At 41.5% G+C, this 22,151-nt stretch overlaps 2 protein-coding genes across 4 annotated transcripts in view; both read right to left on the bottom strand.

Moving 5' to 3' along the window:
* The window catches only part of LOC110494632 (alpha-1,3-galactosyltransferase 2), a 32,774-nt gene extending 32,106 nt beyond the window's left edge, over positions 1 to 668 (bottom strand). The window contains exons 1-3 of one of the 3 annotated variants that reach the window (XM_021569870.3): positions 554 to 642; positions 384 to 455; positions 1 to 69 (exon numbers count right to left, since the gene is read on the bottom strand). In XM_021569870.3, coding sequence (XP_021425545.1) covers positions 1 to 5 — 5 coding nt within the window. In that variant the 5' untranslated portion in view covers positions 6 to 69; positions 384 to 455; positions 554 to 642. Of the gene's footprint in view, positions 70 to 383; positions 528 to 553 lie in introns of those variants that run through there. The other 2 variants (XR_016488061.1, XM_021569871.3) reach the window with 2 other exon arrangements.
* A 2,284-nt stretch (positions 669 to 2,952) lies between these two features.
* Positions 2,953 to 22,090, bottom strand: LOC110494631 (zinc finger protein 362). The gene is made up of 9 exons (XM_021569868.3): positions 21,775 to 22,090; positions 17,562 to 17,625; positions 16,767 to 17,019; positions 15,103 to 15,228; positions 10,589 to 10,919; positions 10,255 to 10,479; positions 9,497 to 9,575; positions 6,757 to 6,915; positions 2,953 to 6,534 (listed from the first exon to the last, which is right to left on the bottom strand). Exons 2-9 carry the CDS (start codon positions 17,622 to 17,624, stop codon positions 6,418 to 6,420), a joined length of 1,353 nt encoding a protein of 450 aa, XP_021425543.3. The 5' UTR covers position 17,625; positions 21,775 to 22,090; the 3' UTR covers positions 2,953 to 6,417.
* Positions 22,091 to 22,151: the final 61 nt, after the last annotated feature.

Genomic DNA, 22,151 nt, shown 5'->3' with positions numbered 1-22,151 from the left:
CTCATTGCGTGCCTGGAACTTTTGTCCCGAAGTCTGTTTCAGATGGTGAAACTGAGTTAAATGAATATGCTGAGGAAATTAAATGTACATTGTTAAGGTGAATACCAAACGGATGTTATTCTGACAATGATGTACAGCTCATCATACAGATAATTATTCCCATGAATTTAGGGTAATAAAATGTGCTTAATTGAATAGCCTAAATGTATCATACATCTGTGATTCTAAAGTGGCCTAAATACAGTTGGGTAATATTAAATCAAATGCAATGGACTGCAAACTGTCTGTAAGGCACTAACATCACGAACATATCAATTAGACAGCGTTTACACAAATTAAAAACAGCAATGTCATCAGGTGTAGATGGAAATGTTGTCGCCTACCTGCTTTGCTTGTTAGAACACCTAGCCGATTGATGCGTCTATAAAACACTTAATCTCAAGAGAAGTAGTTTCCTGTATATTGCGAGGGGGTAATTATTTACACCCAAAACATGGACGGAGAGAATCAACCCAACACCAGCATCTGATCATGCGTCGGTTTGTCCTTTTACCTGTTAGCGTTTTTCGTCATTAATCTTGTTCTGGGGGCAGCTCTGCAGAGTGGTCACCATCCGACACAGCCACAAAGTTATAAAATCACATTTTAAACTTAACCACAAAGCTAACCCTAATATGTAATTAAAAACCTAAAAGCAATTTTGTTTTCATGAACATTATAGCCAACTTTGACCTTGTAGCTGGCCAATCAAAAGTGGATAGCGCTCAGTTCTGCCTCCAGGACAAGACTCGTGACAATAAACGTTGATTTGCGAGATTACCTTTCGAGGTTATGATGCTATATATACAGAGCAGAAAAGAAAAATAAACAACATGCAAAACCCGATTGTGAGATATAAAAATACCAAATCGCTGTGCTGAATATCGCCAGGTGTGTATCATAGACCAATTTCAAATGCTTATTGTCATCAAAAGGTCAAAGAATGGTTTTATACCAGTCCGTTTAGGTCATGAAAAGGCATTTGGGAATCTTTTCATTCAGGTGTATGAGGTGACCACACCTTACTGCAGTTAATACTTTCCACAGGTAACTGAAAAGTACGGTATCTCTAGCATCATATGCCTATTTGAAATAAGTGTGTTTGCCAAGGAACAACAGTTGATAACAAGAGCCTCTACTTGGAGGGTACTATGGTGTTGAATGCTGAGCTGTAGTCAATGAACAGCATTCTTACATAGGTATTCCTTTTGTCCAGATGGGATAGGGCAGTGTGCAGTGTGATGGCGATTTATACATTATTATGTAAGGACCTATTGGCCAATAAAAATGATCCAAAACTATTGGAAAATGTTCATACTTTTTGCTCATTCTTACACAGTCCATTCTCTCTTAGTCTTGACTGTGTGTAATTCAGCCAATGTAACCTTGTATATGATACCACCATTTTTTAAATTATTTATTTAACCTTTATTTAACTCGGGAAGTCAAAGGAATTTATTGTTGTAATAATAGCCAGACCTATATAATAATTTACTATAGAAAAGGGGTTAACGGTTAATATAGTTTACAGTATATTATTCCATGCTATAAAATCAAAATGCATAAGAGAAGCATCAATATGGGACAAATACAATGTGATGATACAATTAAAATAAGGTTAAGGCTTAAATGCGTTTTTAAAATAACAATGTTAATCATTAATATTTAGACATGAGAACAAACGGATTACAAGATACAAGGAGGTATTTCTGTACATAAAGATATCTACACATATTTCATATGGACACTCAAAACAGGAATTTACTCTTTATGTATCCATTAAAGGGCATATAATATCCTGCAGGACATAGCTGCAAAATACATGTACAAAATTATCACTCAGTAGAAAATCTCAGTAGACTTGTTTTGAAATTGTTTCTGTAGTTAAACAGATACGATTGGCATTCCTGAAGCATTCGTTTGTTGATTTAATTTAATCTTAGAGAAGTTAAGCTAATTGATAGCATCCAAATTGGCTATTTTAATTTCAGTAAATATAGTACCCAAAATCCAATTTGGACCAAACGTCTTCCTACCATTGAGTAAGACATGAGGAATAAAAAATGTAAAGTCGCCCACAAACACCCCGTGCCAATCCCACCCCAACAACCAGTATCAGTTCTTTATTTGACAAGTAGTATGAAGCTGTGACGATGTCATTTACTCTGTGAATGTCAGTGAAATGTTAGAGAAATTAGTGATGGAAGTCGCTTGCATTATTTACAATAAAGTGTGAAAATACCATGTTTTGACCACTAGATGCCGCTGTTCCTGCTATACCTCCACACTCTTATCAATGTTGCTGGTCTCTTGTGTTCCTGTTATACCTCCACACTCTTATCAATGTTGCTGGTCTCTTGTGTCTATTAAATAGATCATAACATTTCCTTAGCAATTTTGGGTAGAAAATCAATATATTTGGCTTGATGAAAATACATCTTGGTCATCCTCACAATTCAAGCCAGTCCTCTAGGAAAACAAATCAGTTTGTCCTTCTTAATCTGTGTCCAGGAAACGGCTTTTTGTGTGTTGTTCATTACCTTCAAAAATATATGGATGAGTTACTGTTAGACCATTTCTGGTGAACAATCAAATTATTAGGCTACAGCAGTTCTCATGGTGTCAATGTTATGGTCTTCAAAGTCCCAAACACAAACTGTGTAGTGTTTTGCAATTGGTGTTGGTTGTGTTGAGTTTAATGGTAAATGTCACAATACATACAGAGTGGTTTCCTGATAATGTTATTGAAAAACATAAGACTGCCATGCAATTCATTACATTATTAGGGTTGTCGGAAAAGTCTTCATATAAGAATTGCATAAAGATAGACCTCTCAAGAGAGCAGACACTTGTTGGACTATTCAAGGAGAGTTTGGTTGAAGCATTAGGTTGCTAAGAGAAGGACAAACCAAATTGCTTTCATGGAGGAATTTATTTTCATAAAATATATTGGTTAAGAACCCAAAGTTGCAAAGGAAATGTTGTGACCAATTTAATAAACACAAAGAGACCAGCAAAATGGATGTGTGTGGCAGTATAGTAAGAACAGCGGCATCTATTGGTCAAAACATGGTACTTTCACAGTACCTTTGGGTAAATAATGCAACTTCAAATTACACATCTCTCTGAGCAGGTAGAGAAAAAACATAACCAGATTCACAAGGTACACATTACATAGTATGGAGAAGCAATACTCCAAGCCACAGCTTCATACTACTGTCAAACAAAGAAAAATTATACTGTTTACTGGTTGTTGGGGTGGGATTGACATGGCTTTTTACCTTTTTTTGGGGGGGGGGGGGGATTCCTCATGTCTAACTCATTGGTAGGAAGACGTATGGTCCAAATTGGATGTTGGGTACTATATTATCTGAATCCCACAAATTAAAATGGGCAGTTGGAGTGCAATCAATTAGCTACATTTCTCAGAGATGAAATGATATTTAAAAATAATAACGTTTCAGGAATGATAATCCTATCTGTTATTAATTACAGAAACAGTTTCTGAACAATCTCAAATGGTTGGTGTCGAAATCCTCTCGTGTGATTTTTGAGGTGCAACAACACAGTAGATAGTGAGGAGGCAGCACATGTTGCTCTTGACAGAGTTTCACAGTTGTAAACCTATGAAAGGCCAGGAGGTATCACATTTTGTAATGTGCCTTGCTATTTCTCTGCCATTTTCAACCAGATAGCACACCATATACATCACTGGCAGACAGGGACAATATATTCTAATTCAAACCGTTAGGGATTACAATTATTTGGTTGCAAACCTGTGCATTCTTGGATTTGGCCTTTTCATCTCTACTTCATAGGTAAAATAGAAGGAAATATGAGGATACCCCTTCCCTCATCAATGTAAGTAAACAAATCTATGTAGCACACAGGAAGAGCTCATGCATGTACTTTACCACAGCATTCCAAATGGTGAAGCGGTTCTTCCGGCAAGTCACGTTGAAATGTTGCATATATTTCGTAAATTTCCATTTTTAAAATGAGTGTCTGCTTCTTTTAAAATATTGTTAAAAGTCTCTCAGTTACTGGAATGGCTTGAACCAACAAATATGTTCAGAGCATTTGGAAAGTATTTAGAGCCCTTGATTTTCCCCCCATATTTTGTTACATTTCAGCCTTGTTCTAAAATTAATGATTTTTTTTTTCCATCAATCTACACACAATACCACATAATGACAAAGTAAAACGTTTAGAAATGTGTGCAAATGTACTAAAATAAAAACTGAAATATGACATTTACATAAGAACTCAAGTCTCTTTACCCAGTACTTTGTTGAAGCACCTTTGGCAGCGATTACAGCCTCAAGTCTTCTTGTGTATGACGCTGCAAGCTTGGCAAACCTGTACTTGGGGAGTTTCTCCCATTCTTCTCTGCAGAGCCTCTCAAGCTCTGTCAGGTTGGATGGAAGCGTCACTGCACAGCTATTTTCAGGTCTCTACAAAGATCAATCGGATTCAAGTCTGGGCACTGAAGGACATTCAGAGACTTGTCCTGAAGCCAGTCCTGCGTTGTCTTGAATGTGTGCTTAGGGTCGTTGTCCTGTTAGAAGGTGAGCACTCTGGAGCAGGTTTTCATCAAGGATGTTTCTGTACTTTGCTCTGTTCATCTTTCCCTTGATCCTGACTAGTCTCCCAATCCATGCCGCTGAAAAATATTCCCACAGCATGATGCTGCCACCACCATGCTTCACTGTAGGGATGTTGCCAGGTTTCCTCCAGACGTGACGCTTGGCATTCAGGCCAAATAATGAAACCAAGATTTAACTAGAACAGAGAATCTTGTTTCTCATGGTCTGATTCTAACTCTTAGCGGGCTGTCATGTGCCTTTTACTGAGGAGTGGCGTCTGTCTGGCGACTCTACCATAAAGGCCTGATTGGTGGAGTGCTGCAGAGATGGTTGTCCTTCTGGAAGGTTCTCCCATTTCCACAGAGGAACTCTGGAGCTCTGTCAGTGGCCATCGTGTTCTTGGTCACCTCCCTGATCAAGGCCCTTATCCTCCGATTGCTCAGTTTATCCAGCAGCCAGCTCTAGGAAGAGTCTTGGTGGTTCCAGACTCCTTACATTTAACAATGATGGAGGCCATTGTGTTCTTGGACCTTCAACGCTGCAGAAATTTTTTGGTACCCTTTCCCAGATCTGTTCCTCGACACAATCCTGTCTCAGAGCTCTACAGACAATTCCTTTGACCTCATTGGCTTGGTTTTTGCTTTGACATGCACTGTCAACTGTGGCACCTTATATAGACAGGTGTCTGCCTTTCCAAATCATGTCCAATCAATTTAATTTACCACAGGTGTACTCCAATCAAGTTGTAGAAACATCAAGGATGATCAATGGAAACAGGATGCACTTGAGCTCAATTTCGAATCTCATAGCAGAGAGTCTGAATAATTTTTATTTGTAATACAGTTGCTAAAATTTCTAAAAGCCTTTTTCCGCTTTGTCATTAGGGTATAGGGTATTGGCTGAAAAGGCTGTAACGTAACAAAATGTAGAAAAGGGGAAGGGGTCTGAATCATTTCCGAATGCACTGTATGTCAGTTCCATAATGGACCATTTCATTTCTTCAATACATGGCAGTGCTTATCAATTCAGCAAACCAAAACATGGCAGTTTCTACAAATATCAGCATCAGATTCAAAATATATATTTTAGTGCTCTTCAGGATAGCCTTGAACAGTTTCCTTTTAAATACCATGGACAATAACAAGATGAAAAATACAACTACAACAATAACACAAAGGTATTGACCCTCCAAATGGAAAGTATTTTGTGTGCATTGTTGTCTAAAAGACATACTTAAATGTGATAACTTACTTGAGAACATTTTCTTTTTAAGTAACAAAATGATGCAAACATTGACATTAGGATTGGTACAAAAAATGCTTGAATAAATGATTTAGCTATTCATCTTCTTGGACTAACTAAAAGGAAGACAAATGTTTCCAATGCAAATATACTTTTGCAAAGAGTAAAGGGAGAATAACAATATCAAAAAAGTGGTCCTTTAATGCTTTATAACACCTAGGGTGAATGTTTTTAGCTGCCTGGAGCAATGCTTTTTATTGTCTTAGCATAGGCCAAAAAGGTTTTTACTCTACCATGAGGCCTGAAAGTGCTGTAAAATCATTTTTGGATGTCCCAAACATTCCCCAACCACAAAATACAAAAAATAAATAAAAAGAGTCTGGCGTCTTTTGAAAAGGTACAAATACAGTCTGGCACATTTTTGGAACCCGCATAGGGGAAAACAAACAAATAAAAGCCCATATCTAGGATTGATTACGCTAAAGTGGAGGGGTGACCTTACAGGGGGTTCCTCCATGAGGGTCAGGGGTAGGGTGTCAAGGTGAATTGCTCAGATGAGGGAGATCCGTATGGGGATATTAGGAGACCCTGTCCTCTGTGGAGAGTGATGGCTCACCAGGTGTTCCACCACCATGTGTTTAGACATGTGCTTCATAAGGTAGGTCTCCTGAAGACAAACAAAGAAGGGTTCAGTCAACACCGAGGCTCAGTAGACAAAGAGGTATACATGCTTCACTAAAGCGACATTGTTGAGTGATGATCTGACAACATTGGCTCACTCTTATTGCCTGAGAATGAGGAAACAAAGAACAGTCAATTGCAAACAGCGTTGCATGGTTTCTCACATCCTGTGAAAACATCAGCTCATGCTGCACTATAGCCTACTCACTGAGGTGTAGGCTCTGCCACACATGCTGCAGCAGTAGGCCTTGGCGTTTTTGATGGCATGCACAGACAAGTGAATCTGCAATGAGGCTGAGTCCGAGTAGGCACGGTAGCAGTTTGGACACTTGTAGGGCTTGTCTTTGTTGTGCTGTCTCTGGTGAGACTGGGGCAGGGAAAGAGACGGACACAGAGATTACCTAATACAATTATTCACAGACCTACAGTACCAGTCAAAAGTTTGGACACAGCGACTCATTCAAGGGTTTTTCTTTATTTTTTACTATTTTTTACACTGTAGAATAATAGTGAAGACATCAAAACTATGAAATAACACATGCAATCATGTAGTAACCAAAAAAGTGTTGAACAAATCAAAATATATTTTAGATTTTAGCTTCTTCAAAGTGCCATAATATGGACTTGGGTCTTTTACCAAATAGGGCTATATTCTGCATACCATCCCTACCTTGTCACAACACAACTGATTGGCTCAAACGCATTAAGGAAATAATTCCACAAATGTACTTTTAATAAGGCATACCTGTTAATTGAAATGCATTCCATGTGACTACCTCACGAAGCTGGTTGAGAGAATGCCAAGAATGTGCAAAGCTGTCATCAAGGAAAAGAATGGCTATCTCAAATATTGTCACACCCTGATCTGTTTCACCTGTCTTTGTGTTTGTCTCCACGCCGCACCAGATGTCTCGCATCTCCCCTGATTATCACCTGTGTATTTATACCTGCATTTTCTGTTTTGTCTGTTGACAATTCATCTTGTCCCGTCAGTTTGTCTTAGTCTTGCCAGTTCTGACCTTTCTGCCTGTCCTGACCCTGATCTTGCCCGCCGTCCTGTACCTGCCTGACTCTGATTTGGATTACGACCCTTTGCCTGCCTCGACTTACCTTTTGCATGCACCTTGCATGCACTAAACTCAGCAAAAAAAAGAAACATCCTCTCACTGTCAACTGCGTTTATTTTCAGCAAACTTGACATGTGTAAATATTTGTATGAACATAACAAGATTCAACAACGGAGTCATAAACTGAACAAGTTCCACAGACATGTGACTAACAGAAATGGAATAATGTGTCCCTGAACAAAGGGGGGTCAATTCAAAAGTAACAGTCAGTATCTGGTGTGGCCATCAGCTGCATTAAGTACTGCAGTGCATCTCCTCATGGACTGCACCAGACTTGCCAGTTCTTGCTGTGAGATGTTACTCCACTCTTCCACCAAGACACCTGCAAGTTCCCAGACATTTCTGGGGGAATGGCCCTAGCCCTCACTCTCCGATCCAACAGGTCCCAGATGTGCTCAATGGGATTGAGATCCGGGCTCTTCGCTGACCATGGCAGAACACTGACATTCCTGTCTTGCAGGAAATCACGCACAGAATGAGCAGTATGGCTGGTGGCATTGTCATGCTGGAGTGTCATGTCAGGATGAGCCTGCAGGAAGGGTACTAAATGAGGGAGGAGGATGTCTTCCCTGTAACGAACAGCATTCAGATTGCCTGCAATGACAACAAGCTCAGTCCGATGATGCTGTGACCCACCGCCCCAGACCATGACGGACCCTCCACCTCCAAATAGATCCCGCTCCAGAGTACAGGCCTCGGAGTAACGCTCATTCCTTCGAAGATAAACGCGAATCCGACCATCACCCCTGGTGAGACAAAACAGTGACTTGTCAGTGAAGAGTACTTTTTGCCAGTTCTGTCTGGTCCAGCGATGGTGGGTTTGTGTCCATAGGCGACATTGTTGCCGGTGATGTCTGGTGAGGACCTGCCTTACAACAAGCCTACAATCCCTCAACCAGCCTCTCTCAGCCTATTGTTGACAGTCTGATCACTGATGGAGGGATTTTGCGTTCCTGGTGTAACTCGGGCAGTTGTTGTTGCCATCCTGTACCTGTCCCGCAGGTGTTATGTTCAGATGTACCGATCCTGTGCAGGTGTTGCGACATGTGGTCTGCTACTGCGAGGACGATCAGCTGTCCGTCCTGTCTCCCTGTAGCGCTGTCTTATGTGTCTCACAGTACTCACCCTTTACAATGAAGATCTGTGAAGTTATTTGGATTTTTACGAATTACCTTTGAAAGACAGGGTCCTGAAAAAGGGATGTTTCTTTGTTTGCTGAGTTTATAATAAGTTCTGAGACTAGAACTATCTGCCTCTTGTGTCTGCATCTGGGTCTTAACCTGAGCCATGATAAATATAAAATAGATTTGGATTTGTTTAAAACTTTTTTGGTTACTACATGATTCCATTTGTGTTATTTCATAGTTTTGATGTCTTCACTATTATTCTACAATGTATAAAATAGTAAAAATAAAGAAAAACCCTGGAATGAATAGGTCTCTAAACTTTTGACTGGTACTGTATTTGTCTAGACATTCAGGGTGGGGAAACACCTGTCAAACCAGGCCACCATCTGACCCAAATGGAGGAAAATCATGCTGAATATGTAATGTTCAAAATCTAAAACATACTACAGTAAAAATACAATTATTTACAAAAGTTGGCAATAATTTCAGATATAATAGCATGTGTGTGAAATATATGAGGAATGAATAGCATTGTCTTTGACTGTGGATTTGATATGTTATGTGTTCCTCTACTGTAAAACCAATTGTGACAAATGTGACACTTTAGGAGACATTTTATACCAACCACAGCGGTAAAGAACCCAGCATCAATGCTTCAAAAGTAGAACCTGAGCATGAGTTTAACTGAAAATACCTGCAGATTGGAGAGCTGGGTGAAGGCTTTTGCACAACCTGGATGGGCACATTTATAGGGCCGATCCCCAGTGTGAATTCTGTAAAAGATATAGTGTGTATATATAGTAAATGAGGCTGCAGCATCCGGCACACATGTCGACATAGGGCAGCAGGCCGGATATTTTATTTTCTCTCTCTCTCCCTCTCCCTCTCCCTCTCTAAGATACTTCACTTCCTTTTTGATATAATCTATAAAGGCAAATAACACTAGGGTAAATAAACGTAGGCCTAGATTCAATCAGATCAAGCCATTAACCGGCCGTAGCTGATGATGTGGCGTGTCGGAGGTGTAACTGTGTTGGAGCAGTCAAATCGGTGAGTCCCACTCACGTTTGTTCAGAATGAGAAAGTGTAGGCAATATAGAAATAATGACATTCCAATTGAAAATCATTAAAGAAAATAATGGTTTCTATCAGCCTTAGAGGTGTAGATTACAACTCACATTCCTGTGCCATCTTATAATCAAGACTGCATAGGATGTATCTTCATGCGACTCAGTGCATGACAGCTCTAACACAGTTCCGACACCGCCAAAACAACTGCAGGTGTCAGGTAGATAGAATCTATCCCTTCAAGCGTTAGGATTCTGGGAAAGATACATCATCACCACACTATACGACTTATTTTCCTTTTTGGTGTTCTTGGTAGAGCACCTATAAAGATCTTTATAGGGTACATGAAAACACTATCAAACTTGTGATCAAATAAGATTTGACCTTGTGTGCTGCTGCAGGTGGGAGAGCTGGCGGAAGCATTTCTCGCAGTAAGAGCAGTGATAAGGTTTGACACCCAGGTGAATGCGGAGGTGCTGGGCCAGGTAGGATGCGTTGGTGAAAGATTTGGAGCAGTAGGGACACTTGTGCGGCTTGACCTCTGTGTGAGACTTGGAGTGCATCTGCATGTCTGACTTGGAGAAGAAGGTCAGTGGGCACAATTTACACCTGTGCAAACACACACACGAAACACACCGTAAGCAATCAATATGACAGTAAGACATTTGGAGTGAAATCAACATGTAGCAGTCTATAAAAGTGTAATGTGTGCTCATGCCTGTAGCATTTGCCCTCTTTGGGGATGATGGTGTGGCAGGATTGGTCGTTGCCTGAAGCGAGGATTGGGTAAGGCACCACCAACAGAGGGCCACCACTGTTCTCTGCTTTTATCTTCTTACGCCCTCGCCCCTCCATCTTGGGAGGGGGCCCCAGCAGTCCAGCAAGGCCCCCGTTACTTTTGATTTGCTCCCTCCCAGGGCCACTGGCCAAGCTGGAGAGGACATGATGAGGCGAGAGGGCTCCGCCTAGCCGGCTCTGGCTGTTGGAGGTGGGTGTGGTCAGAGTGATGGAGGTGTTATGGTTGCCAGTTCGAGAGGAAAGTGCCAGACCTGGCAAGTCAAGAGGTGAAAATGACTTCCAAACAAGATTTAACAGAACTGTAATGCAAGACTGAATATATACACTATATATACACAAAAGTATGTGGACACCCCTTCAAATTAGTATATTCGGCTATTTCAGCCACACCAGTTGCTGACCGGTGTATAAAAATCGAGCACACAGCCATGCTATCTCCATGGACAAACATTGGCAGTATGTTGGCCTTACTGAAGAGCTCAGTGACTTTCAATGGGGCACCGTCATAGGATGCCACCTTTCCAACAAGTCAGTTCGTCAAATTTCTTCCCTGCTAGAGCTGCCTCTGTCAACTGTAAGTGCTGTTATTGTGAAGTGGAAACGTCTAACAGCAACAACAGCTCAGCCGCGAAGTGGTAAGCTACACAAGCTCACAGAAGGGAACTGCCGAGTGCTGAAGCGCGTATCGCGTAACAATTGTCTGTCCTCGGTTCCAACACTCACTACCGAGTTCCAAACTGCCTGGGAGCTTCATGTAATGGGTTTCCATGGCAGAGAAGCCGCACACAAACCTAAGATCAACAATGCTCAATGCCAAGTGTCGGCTGGAGTGGTGTAAAGCTCGCCGCCATTGGACTCTTGAGCAGGGAAAATGCATTCTCTGGAGTGATGAATCACGCTTCACCATCTGGCAGTCAGATGGACGAATCTGGGTTTGGTGGATGCCAGGAGAATGCTACCTGCCCCAATGCAAAGTGCCAACTGTAAAGTTTGGTGGAGGAGCAATAATGGTCTGGGGCTGTTTTCATGGTTTGAGCTAGGCCCCTTAGTTCCAGTGAAGGGAAAACAACGCGACAGGATAAAATGGCCAAGTTAACAAACAGATCACAGACCATTTGGAATCCCACCGTACCTTCTTCGCTGTGCAATCCGGTTTCCGAGCTGGTCACGGGTGCACCTCAGCCACGCTCAAGGTACTAAACAATATAACCGCCATCCATAAAAGACAGTACTGTGCAGCCGTCTTCATCGACCTGGCCAAGGCTTTTGACTCTGTCAATCACTGCATTCTTATCTGCAGACTCAACAGACTTGGTTTCTCAAATGAATGCCTCGCCTGGTTCACCAACTACTTCTCAGATAGAGTTCAGTGTGTCAAATCGGAGGGCCTGTTGTCCGGACCTCTGGCAGTCTCTATGGGGGTGCCACAGGGTTCAATTCTCGGGCCGACTCTTTTCTCTGTATATATCAATGATGTCGCTCTTGCTGCGGGTGATTCCTTGATCCACCTCTATGCAGACGACACCATTCTGTATACATCTGGCCCTTCTTTGGACACTGTTGACAAACCTCCAAACGAGCTTCAATGCCATACAACACTCCTTCCGTGGCCTCCAACTGCTCTTAAATGCTAGTAAAACTAAATGCATGCTCTTCAACCGATCACTGCCCTCACCCGCCTGCCCGACTAGAATCACTACTCTGGACGGTTCTGACTTAGGTATTTGTAGTTGTCCACATATTCTAAGTGTCTGTCTAAACTGTAAACTCTCCTTCCAAACTCATATTAAGCATCTCCAATCCAAAATTAAATCTAGAATTGGCTTCCTATTTCGCAACAAAGCTTCCTTCAATCAGGCTGCCAAACAGCCGCGTAAGAACTGACTATCCTACCAATCCTCGACTTCGGCGATGTCATTTACAAAATAGCCTCCAACACTCTACCCAGCAAACTGGATGCAGTCTATCACAGTGCCATCCGTTTTGTCACCAAAGCTCCATATCAGCCACCACTGCGACCTGTATGCTCTCGCCAAACCCACTGGCTCCAGGTCATCTATAAGTCTTTGCGAGGTAAAGCTCCGCCTTATCTCAGCTCACTGGTCACCATAACAACACCCACCCGTAGCACACGCTCCAGCAGGTATATCTCACTGGTCATCTCCAAAGCCAACACCCACTTTGGATGCCTTTACTTCCAGTTCTCTGCTGCCAGTGACTGGAACGAATTGCAAAAATTGCTGAAGTTGGAGACTTCTATCTCCCTCACAAATTTTAAGCATCAGCTATCTGAGCAGCTTACCGACCGCTGCAACTGTACACAGCCCATATGTAAATAGCCCATCCAATCTACCTACCTCATCCCCATATTGTTTTTTTACACACCAGTATTTCTACTTGCACATCTATCACTCCAGTGTTAATTTGCTAAATTGAAATTACTTCACTACTATGGCCTAGTTATTGCCTTACCTCCTTACTCCATTTGCACACACTGTATGTAGATTTTTATATTGTGTTATAGACTGTACTTTTGTTTATTCCATGTGTAACACTGTGTTGTTGTTTTTTGTTGCACTGCTTTGCTTTATCCTGGCCAGGTTGCAGTTGTAAATGAGAACTTGTTCTCAACTGGCCGTCCTGGTTAAAAAAAGGTGAAATCAATAAAAAACAATGACATACTAGATGATTCTGTGCTTCCAACTTTGTGGCAACAGTTTGGGGAAGGCTCTTTCTTGTTTCAGCATGGCTGGCCCTCGCTACATATTCGTCGCCAGACCCACTGGCTCCAGGTCATCTACAAGTCCATGCTAGGTAAAGCTCCGCCTTATCTCAGCACACTGGTCACGATGGCAACACCCTTCCGTAGCACGCGCTCCAGCAGGTGTATCTCACTGATCATCCCTAAAGCCAACACCTCATTTGGCCGCCTTTCGTTCCAGTACTCTGCTGCCTGTGACTGGAACGAATTGCAAAAATTGCTGAAGTTGGAGACTTTTATCTCCCTCACCAACTTCAAACATCTGCTATCTGAGCAGCTAACCGATCGCTGCAGCTGTACATAGTCTATTGGTAAATAGCCCACCCATTTTCACCTACCTCATCCCCATACTGTTTTTATTTATTTACTTTTCTGCTCTTTTGCACACCAATATCTCTACCTGTACATGACCATCTGATCATTTATACTCCAGTGTTAATCTGCAAAATTGTAATTATTCGCCTACCTCCTCATGCCTTTTGCACACATTGTATATAGACTCCCCCTTTGTTTTCTACTGTGTTATTGACTTGTTAATTGTTTACTCCATGTGTAACTCTGTGTTGTCTGCTCATACTGCTATGCTTTATCTTGGCCAGGTCGCAGTTGCAAATGAGAACTTGTTCTCAACTAGCCTACCTGGTTAAATAAAGGTGTTCTCAACTAGCCTACCTGGTTAAATAAAGGTGTTCTCAACTAGCCTACCTGGTTAAATAAAGGTGTTCTCAACTAGCCTACCTGGTTAAATAAAGGTGTTCTCAACTGGCCTACCTGGTTAAATAAAGGTGAAATAAAAACTAAAAAAAATAAAAAATGGCAATGCCCCCGTGCACAAAGTGCAGTCCATATGTAACAGTATAACTTTAGACCGTCCCCTCACCCATACCCAGGCGCGAACCCGGGACCCTCTGAACACATCAACAACAGTCACCCACGAAGCATCGTTACCCATCGCTCCACAAAAGCCGCGACCCTTGCAGAGCAAGGGGAAACACTACTTCAAGGTCTCAGAGCAAGTGACGTCACCGATTGAAACGCTATTTAGCGCGCACCACCGCTAACTAAGCTAGCCGTTTCACATCCGTTACACATACAGGAATGGTTTGTCGAGATCAGTGTGGAAGAAACTGACTGGCCTGCACAGAGCCCTGACCTCAACCCCATCGAACACCTTTGGGATGAATTGGAACACTGACTGCGAGCCAGGCCTAATCGCCCAACATCAGTGCCCAACCTCACTAATGCTATTTTGGCTGAATGGAAACAAGTCCCCGCAGAAATGTTCCAACATAATTTGGAAAGCCTTCCCAGAGGAGTGGAGGCTGTTTTATAGCAGCAAAGGGGGACCAACTCCATATTAATGCCCATGATTCTAGAACGTTTGACCAGCAGGTGTCCACATACTTTTTTAATTACGCAGACTTTTTCAGAGAAAATTATTTCTTGACATGTTCCCTTTTAGTTAGTCGCTCAACATAGGAATACTCTTTGTGCCTGCTCCTTGGCTGAAGTACTTTGAAATCACACCGGTAAGCCAAAAGTCATGTCACATTTTGAGAAGCCTGGATTAGTCTACAGGCCAATAGTACGGGATTCTGGAAAAAGGCTGTGGAAGTCAGCCTCTCTTTCCGTGTATGTGCCAGGAGGCACAAATGTCAAAACAATGTCATTACCTGATAGGTGATTCGTTCTAGAGGGTTGGTCAATGATTTGACGCAAATGCCAGTCTTCCCACAATCCTCTTGCTTTTATAGCCGTCTTATCGTCCAGATTCAAATTTACATCACCAAGAATACGTCCTGTTAGAGATGTGCAGAAAATGCACATAATTTACCAGAAATGCTTTTACAGGAAATATAAAGCCTTGGCTCACAAGACTCAATAACAATTTTCCTTATCTATCCATCCATCAAGGATAAAAAAATATAAGTATTACAGTAATTACAAGATACAGTGCCTTGCGAAAGTATTCGGCCCCCTTGAACTTTGCGACCTTTTGCCACATTTCAGGCTTCCGTCCCAGTCTCAGGTCTTTTGCAGACTCCTTCAGGTTTTCTTCCAGAATGGTCCTGTATTTGGCTCCATCCATCTTCCCATCAATTTTAACCATCTTCCCTGTCCCTGCTGAAGAAAAGCAGGCCCAAACCATGATGCTGCCACCACCATGTTTGACAGTGGGGATGGTGTGTTCAGAGTGATGAGCTGTGTTGCTTTTATGCCAAACATAACGTTTTGCATTGTTGCCAAAAAGTTCAATTTTGGTTTCATCTGACCAGAGCACCTTCTTCCACATGTTTGGTGTGTCTCTCAGGTGGCTTGTGGCAAACTTTAAACGACACTTTTTATGGATATCTTTAAGAAATGGCTTTCTTCTTGCCACTCTTCCATAAAGGCCTAATTTGTGCAATATACGACTGATTGTTGTCCTATGGACAGAGTCTCCCACCTCAGCTGTAGATCTCTGCAGTTCATCCAGAGTGATCATGGGCCTCTTGGCTGCATCTCTGATCAGTCTTCTCCTTGTATGAGCTGAAAGTTTAGAGGGACGGCCAGGTCTTGGTAGATTTGCAGTGGTCTGATACTCCTTCCATTTCAATATTATCTCTTGCACAGTGCTCCTTGGGATGTTTAAAGCTTGGGAAATCGTTTTGTATCCTAATCCGGCTTTACACTTCTTCACAACAGTATCTCGGAACTGCCTGGTGTGTTCCTTGTTCTTCATGATGCTCTCTGCGCTTTTAACGGACCTCTGAGACTATCACAGTGCAGGTGCATTTATACGGAGACTTGATTACACACAGGTGGATTGTATTTATCATCATTAGTCATTTAGGTCAACATTGGATCATTCAGAGATCCTCACTGAACTTCTGGAGAGAGTTTGCTGCACTGAAAGTAAAGGGGCTGAATAATTTTGCACGCCCAATTTTTCAGTTTTTGATTTGTTAAAAAAGTTTGAAATATCCAATAAATGTTGTTCCACTTCATGATTGTGTCCCACTTATTGTTGATTCTTCACAAAAAAATACAGTTTTATATCTTTATGTTTGAAGCCTGAAATGTGGCAAAAGGTCGCAAAGTTCAAGGGGGCCGAATACTTTCGCAAGGCACTGTACAATTTACAAAAAGTGATGGGATGTGTGCCAATCATTTGATGAGACAGAGGAAGATGGGAGGGAGAGTGATCGCATGACATTCAGTAGAGATGCATTCTGATGTGAACCACCTCTGAGAATGGGTGAATTTCTTGCACATCACTAACTGAGTGAGGGGTGGTGGTCAATGGTGGTCATTGACAATGGAGTCTGGCCTGGTGAGGTGGGTGCTGTCAGCGTACCTGCGACTGAGCTGGAGGCCGTCCGGGTGTGCAGGGCAATGTCTGGCTGGGACGAGCTGTGGACATGGAGACCTTGTTGCATCTGCTGCAGTTTCTGAACTGACATCTGGACTTGCTGCCCACCTCCTGTCTGTGTAGGATTCCCCAGTCGTTGCTGAGGGGAGGGAACTGTGGAAGGCGGCAGGTGGGGTGGTCTGATCTTCTCAGCCATCAGCTGTTCCTTGATCTTGTTGATCAACACAATATTATCCATCTGACAGCAGGTAGACAACACAGAGACAAGAGAACAGTCAGTTAAATCTCAGACATTCTTATTTTGGAAAATACTGACTGTGACCAAAGTTATCCTACTTATGCTTGTCAGTCAATTTTGGGACTATAATTGATGTTTATGACTGCTACGGCCACATAGGCCGTTCACAACCAGAGAAGTAGATTTTTCGGTTCAGTTCCTCTAACATCTTTGAGGGGGCTTACAATTGTGTTGCTTTGGCTCCCTCCAATGGACTCAAAGGGAAATAACTTGAACAATGTAACCTAAGAACATTTACAATAATTTATGTCCTCTCTTCAGGTGATCTGTAAAAATAGTGTGTACTTTACATGGAAATGTGCATGACAATCAAGCAGGCAAAATACCTCTCATTGCTCATGGGTCTCAATGTTACACTGCCTAGAATAATAATTTAAAATCTTCCCAATCTACTGCCCACTGTCATCTTCTTCTTCATCCTCTTGTACACTAACAATCCTGTTGTTGAATGTTAGAGGGTAAAGTCTACAGTTAGTACTCACCTGCCCAGGCATGGTGGGGGGTGGAGGCCAGAAGTAGGGATTATTAAAACGAGGTTCAGCCATTCTATGAAAAACAAACCAAATAAAAAATGATATTCTGCACAAAAAATTAAATGTTTTTATTGTGCAGTGAAACGTGTGGTTTTACAAGGTCAGTCGTAGTAGTACGGCGCCCCTGGAGCAAATTAGGGCTAAGTGCCTTGCTCAAGGGCACCGACAGATTTTTCACTTTTTCGGCTCGGGTATTCAAACCAGCGACCTTTCGGTTATTGGCCCAACGCTCTAACAGCTAGGCTACCTGCCGCTAAGCTTCCTGTCACTAGACTACCTGCCACTAGCCTGCCGCTAGGATACCTGCCGCTAAGCTACCTGCCACTAGACTACCTGCCACTAGCTTGCAGTTAGGATACCAGCCGCTAGGCTACCTGCCGCTCTACAACAACAGTTTATTCAGCATCATACAATTAACGCAAATGTTTTCAGCATTTATGAGTTCATAAGTTCCAATAGACTTATATAGTTAATACTTGCCATTTAGCCACATGCCAAATACTGAGCTTATGTTTGTAAATGTGTTGTATTCAAGCCTCCCGATTTCAAAGTAAATGGAATTACTTTCTAACTTCCTCCCATTCTCTTCCTTCACCATATCCATGACAAAAGTTTGTTTCCACACGCACTGTAGCTAAGTATAAAACGTCCTCCTCACACTGTTCTGAGTCACAACTTTCTAAAGTTGCCCACAGACAGCTGAAAATTTGCAGAGGATTCAATTCAGCAAGAAATTATTCAAAGAAGAGAAAGCTTGTGAGTCACAGGGATCGTCTCCTAGGAATTACCCAGGAGGCCTTTATTCTCTCTCTGTCAGCTCGTCAGCAGGGTCTTGAACCACCACACTGAATGATGGACATCTCCCCGAAGAAAACACAATCACATAACATGATAGGCTATAGCTTGTTAAGGAACACTTGAAAGCTGCTATCTGAGAAAGCAGAAATGTTTATAAAAATACAGAGACCGTAAGCAGCTCAGAGCTGAACTACTGTCCATCCTCCTCTATGTCAACCAAACCATGGGGTCATCAGCTAGTCTCATGGGAAACAGGATAAGCACTTTGTCTCTCTCCTCCAAATACATCATGAACAGGACATAAATTATATCTCAAATGATGACAGGTCAGCCAAAGAAATGAGTTTGCTTTATGAAAGCCAGCTTATGTGATGGGGGGCCCGAGTCTAGATGGAGTCAGACAGGTTGCATAATATGTTTTTCATACAGTCTTATGAGCTAGTCCAAAAACTATATAGAGACATTTAGGCAGTTTCCTATAACATCTTGTGATTGAAGATAGAATTGCATAAATAGTTGAGGTGTTTGAAAAATATATGGTCTTTCGGTAGCCTACAGTGTCTATGAGAATGTTGATATTTTCACAGGGGACAAAATATCCCTCATCCCCACTTCCTGATGTTCCATTTAGAGTGTATGTCATTGATTTTCATTCCAATATCTCTAAATGCAAAGGTCCAATTTGGAAGTATTTGGGGGAAAGAGCATTGCTTCTCTTTGTCCCATGGTAGAGCCTGCTGCTCACTCATAGCTGTCTGAGATCTGTGGGGGGTCTTTCTTTCCATTGCTTCGTTTTTCAAGCCTTATAATTTTTTCATGACATATTGCGTGATTTGGCACAGACCACCATTCTGATGTCTGACTTAGCAGCGTAGCACAGTCCATTTGCATGAGCCAAAAGAAACAAAAATAATATGTCCAAGCGTATGAACCTAAACCAAGAAAATATTTCCCTAATGATGCCGACGGGTGTCCGTTTCACTTCCTGGAGTTACTGGGCTTCAGCTGAATATAAACTTGAGTTGATTATCTCCACCATATGACAGCTCAGTCTTTGATATGCCATGTTTGACGTTGGTGATGACAACCAGCCATCTTCTCCGGCGACAGAGAGTAGTGTCAAACTATATTAAAGTAGAGAGACCTTTGTCCATTTCAAATACACAAAGTGTAGGGCATCCTGCCTGTTGGTGACTGTATGGGGATTCTTCTCAGCCATTCTTTTGTAAACCATTGGCTCAATGGACATCCAGCCTACAACAGGCATAACTGCTATATTCAACTATCTGATCAGACTGGAAAAAACTATTATTTGCCATGGCTACCCCTTGAAGACTGTATCCTGTTATCATGGTATTACCAACATATTTTGTAACTTGACTTTGTCTAGATCAGTTCCTCTTATGTACAGTATGATGGTTGATCACGTCATTGGACACTAAACTGACTTTCTGAGGTTATTTCAGGGATAACAGGGACATGGTGGAGAACCGAGCCCTGGATCTAATCCAGATGCAAGATCTATAAAAAGTAGTCAGTCCCTAGAATGTCCTGAGGACCTACTGTGTATGCAATCTAATTGGCATTAGCAATACAGTAAGATTTCATCCAATTGATTATTTTAACTATTCCAGGTAACTAAACCTGCAGAGAGGATAGGTGATTACGAGTGTTTTTCAGATGGTAGGTTGCCAATCTGATGTACGATGTTTCTAATTGATACTCAGCTGGAGTAAAATCCAACAGAGGTGGGAACTGTGGGAACCCAGGATCAATGTTGGGAAATGAAACACACTTCACTCCTGTTATTGTCTGAGCCACTTGAAGATATGCCTATCATCAAAGTGTGGAACAACAAAATGTTTAACAACAATGGAGCAAATGTATCCCATGACCTTTTCACATGCAAATATCACTTGATTTATATTATGTATACGTAGTGCTTAATTTGCCACTCAAATAGAGCAATATTACTTTTTCTTTTGTTAGAAGTCTCATAACTAATCATACACACCGTTGTTCAAAAACCCTTTTTCCAGTATGCTATGTTGAAACATTTCAATTGTATTGAGGAAGCAATGTCTTCAATTGAAATATTACAATATTTTGCATTAGTGAAATAGCCACGGTGGATCAGTTTATAAGCTATTTGAGTCATAGCAGAAATGGATGCATGCTGAAAACATCTGGTGAGATTGAGAACCGCCGTCTGAAATAAACGTGTCTATAATAAACCCGCAACACTGATGAAATCAATCTGAATGTATCGTTGTGTGACGCAGTAAAACCGCAAATACTCCTGTTTCGCACTCAACATTTTGTCTATTGCTGTCAAGACAGTCAGATGTACTAAGAAAACTATTCGACCACTGTTGCCTATATAAACGTATAGGGCTGGTCGTGTTTTTAAGGACATTAAAAAGAATAGGCTGCAGGCTATCAATCTTCTGACAATTAGCGGCAAATTAGTAAATAAATCGTGTAACATTAGCCCAACATCACATTTGCAGTAATATAATATAGGCTATTATTTGCTCTATAAATTATTTTCTCAAAACAAAGTGATCTATTATTAGGATATAACAAGGGATGACACATCACTTGAGGATGGTCCAGACTTGTAGACTAAAACAAAAGTTACTTAACTTGTCCTTTATTCTATCGGTAAATCAGCGTTTATTTCCAGATTAAAAAAAGACCTTTAGAACCTAAAATGCAAACACATAAAAACATCCAATAAAGTGCATTTTGACTGCAGAGCAACTCCAATCCCCTTAGCTTGTGCCTCGCTCCAATGCCTCTCCCACATTCTCAGACAGTTTTATTAAAACATTTCAGACAAAAGGAAAACAAAAATGGCAGCCTGTCTTATTTTTGTAAGGTCGGGACGCCATATTCTGCAGATCCCACATTTACAGATCCCACAATTAAAAACGAGACTCGATGCATGCAAATGTGTCATCCGTTTATTTGTATTAAGTGTTCGAATGATTGTTTACTTAGATGTACAGGTTTGAATAGCCCGGCTCGAGGAATAAAAAAAAATAAGACACTTCCCACAACAAAGCATGCATTGCAAAATGCAATGCGTTACGGTAACTGTTCGCTATCCAAATCCACAATTTATTCCCGAAGTAGCAAGCATAACTGCATTTCATCTGGCGAATTATTTTTGCTACATTCATAATAGAACTAGAATGTTGCCATATTCAAAAATGGATTGGTAATACACTAGTATTATTTATTTTTGTAACTTTTTGACGACTGAAATGGTAGCAATAACTGCTTTCAAAATAGCATTGAGGCAGCCGAACGTTTTTAGAATGCCACGCAGAATATAATCGGGAAACAAATGTATACAAACCTGACACCTCGATTGTAGATTTTATTATATTTGATAAAAGGTTATTTTTGCTTGTCTTCAGTCGGAGTTACTTCAGACCTTCCGGGTCGCCATCTGTTCACTTCTGGGTGCTGCAAGCTAGGAATTGCTTTCACTGAAGCGGTCCGTTTTAAGCAGATTTTCAGAAATAGGCCTACAAAAGTACAAATATAGATATGTTAATTTTGAATACTTGCGCGATATAAACGTGGTTCAGCAGATTATGCGTAATTGTAGTGACATAATTGACAAGCCTTTGGTGTGGCATGACTGTACCATAATTTCAAGGCACAGATTTACAGTATGTGATCAGGAGTGGAAAGAAAGAAGCTGCATTTAATGGATACAATTAAACAATT

This window comes from Oncorhynchus mykiss, chromosome 17, assembly GCF_057628025.1.
Source record: "Oncorhynchus mykiss isolate SJ-2025 chromosome 17, ASM5762802v1, whole genome shotgun sequence".
Classification (NCBI taxonomy): Eukaryota; Metazoa; Chordata; class Actinopteri; order Salmoniformes; family Salmonidae; genus Oncorhynchus; species Oncorhynchus mykiss.
Note: the sequence above shows the minus strand (reverse complement) of the source record. Positions and strands in the feature narration are given on the sequence as shown.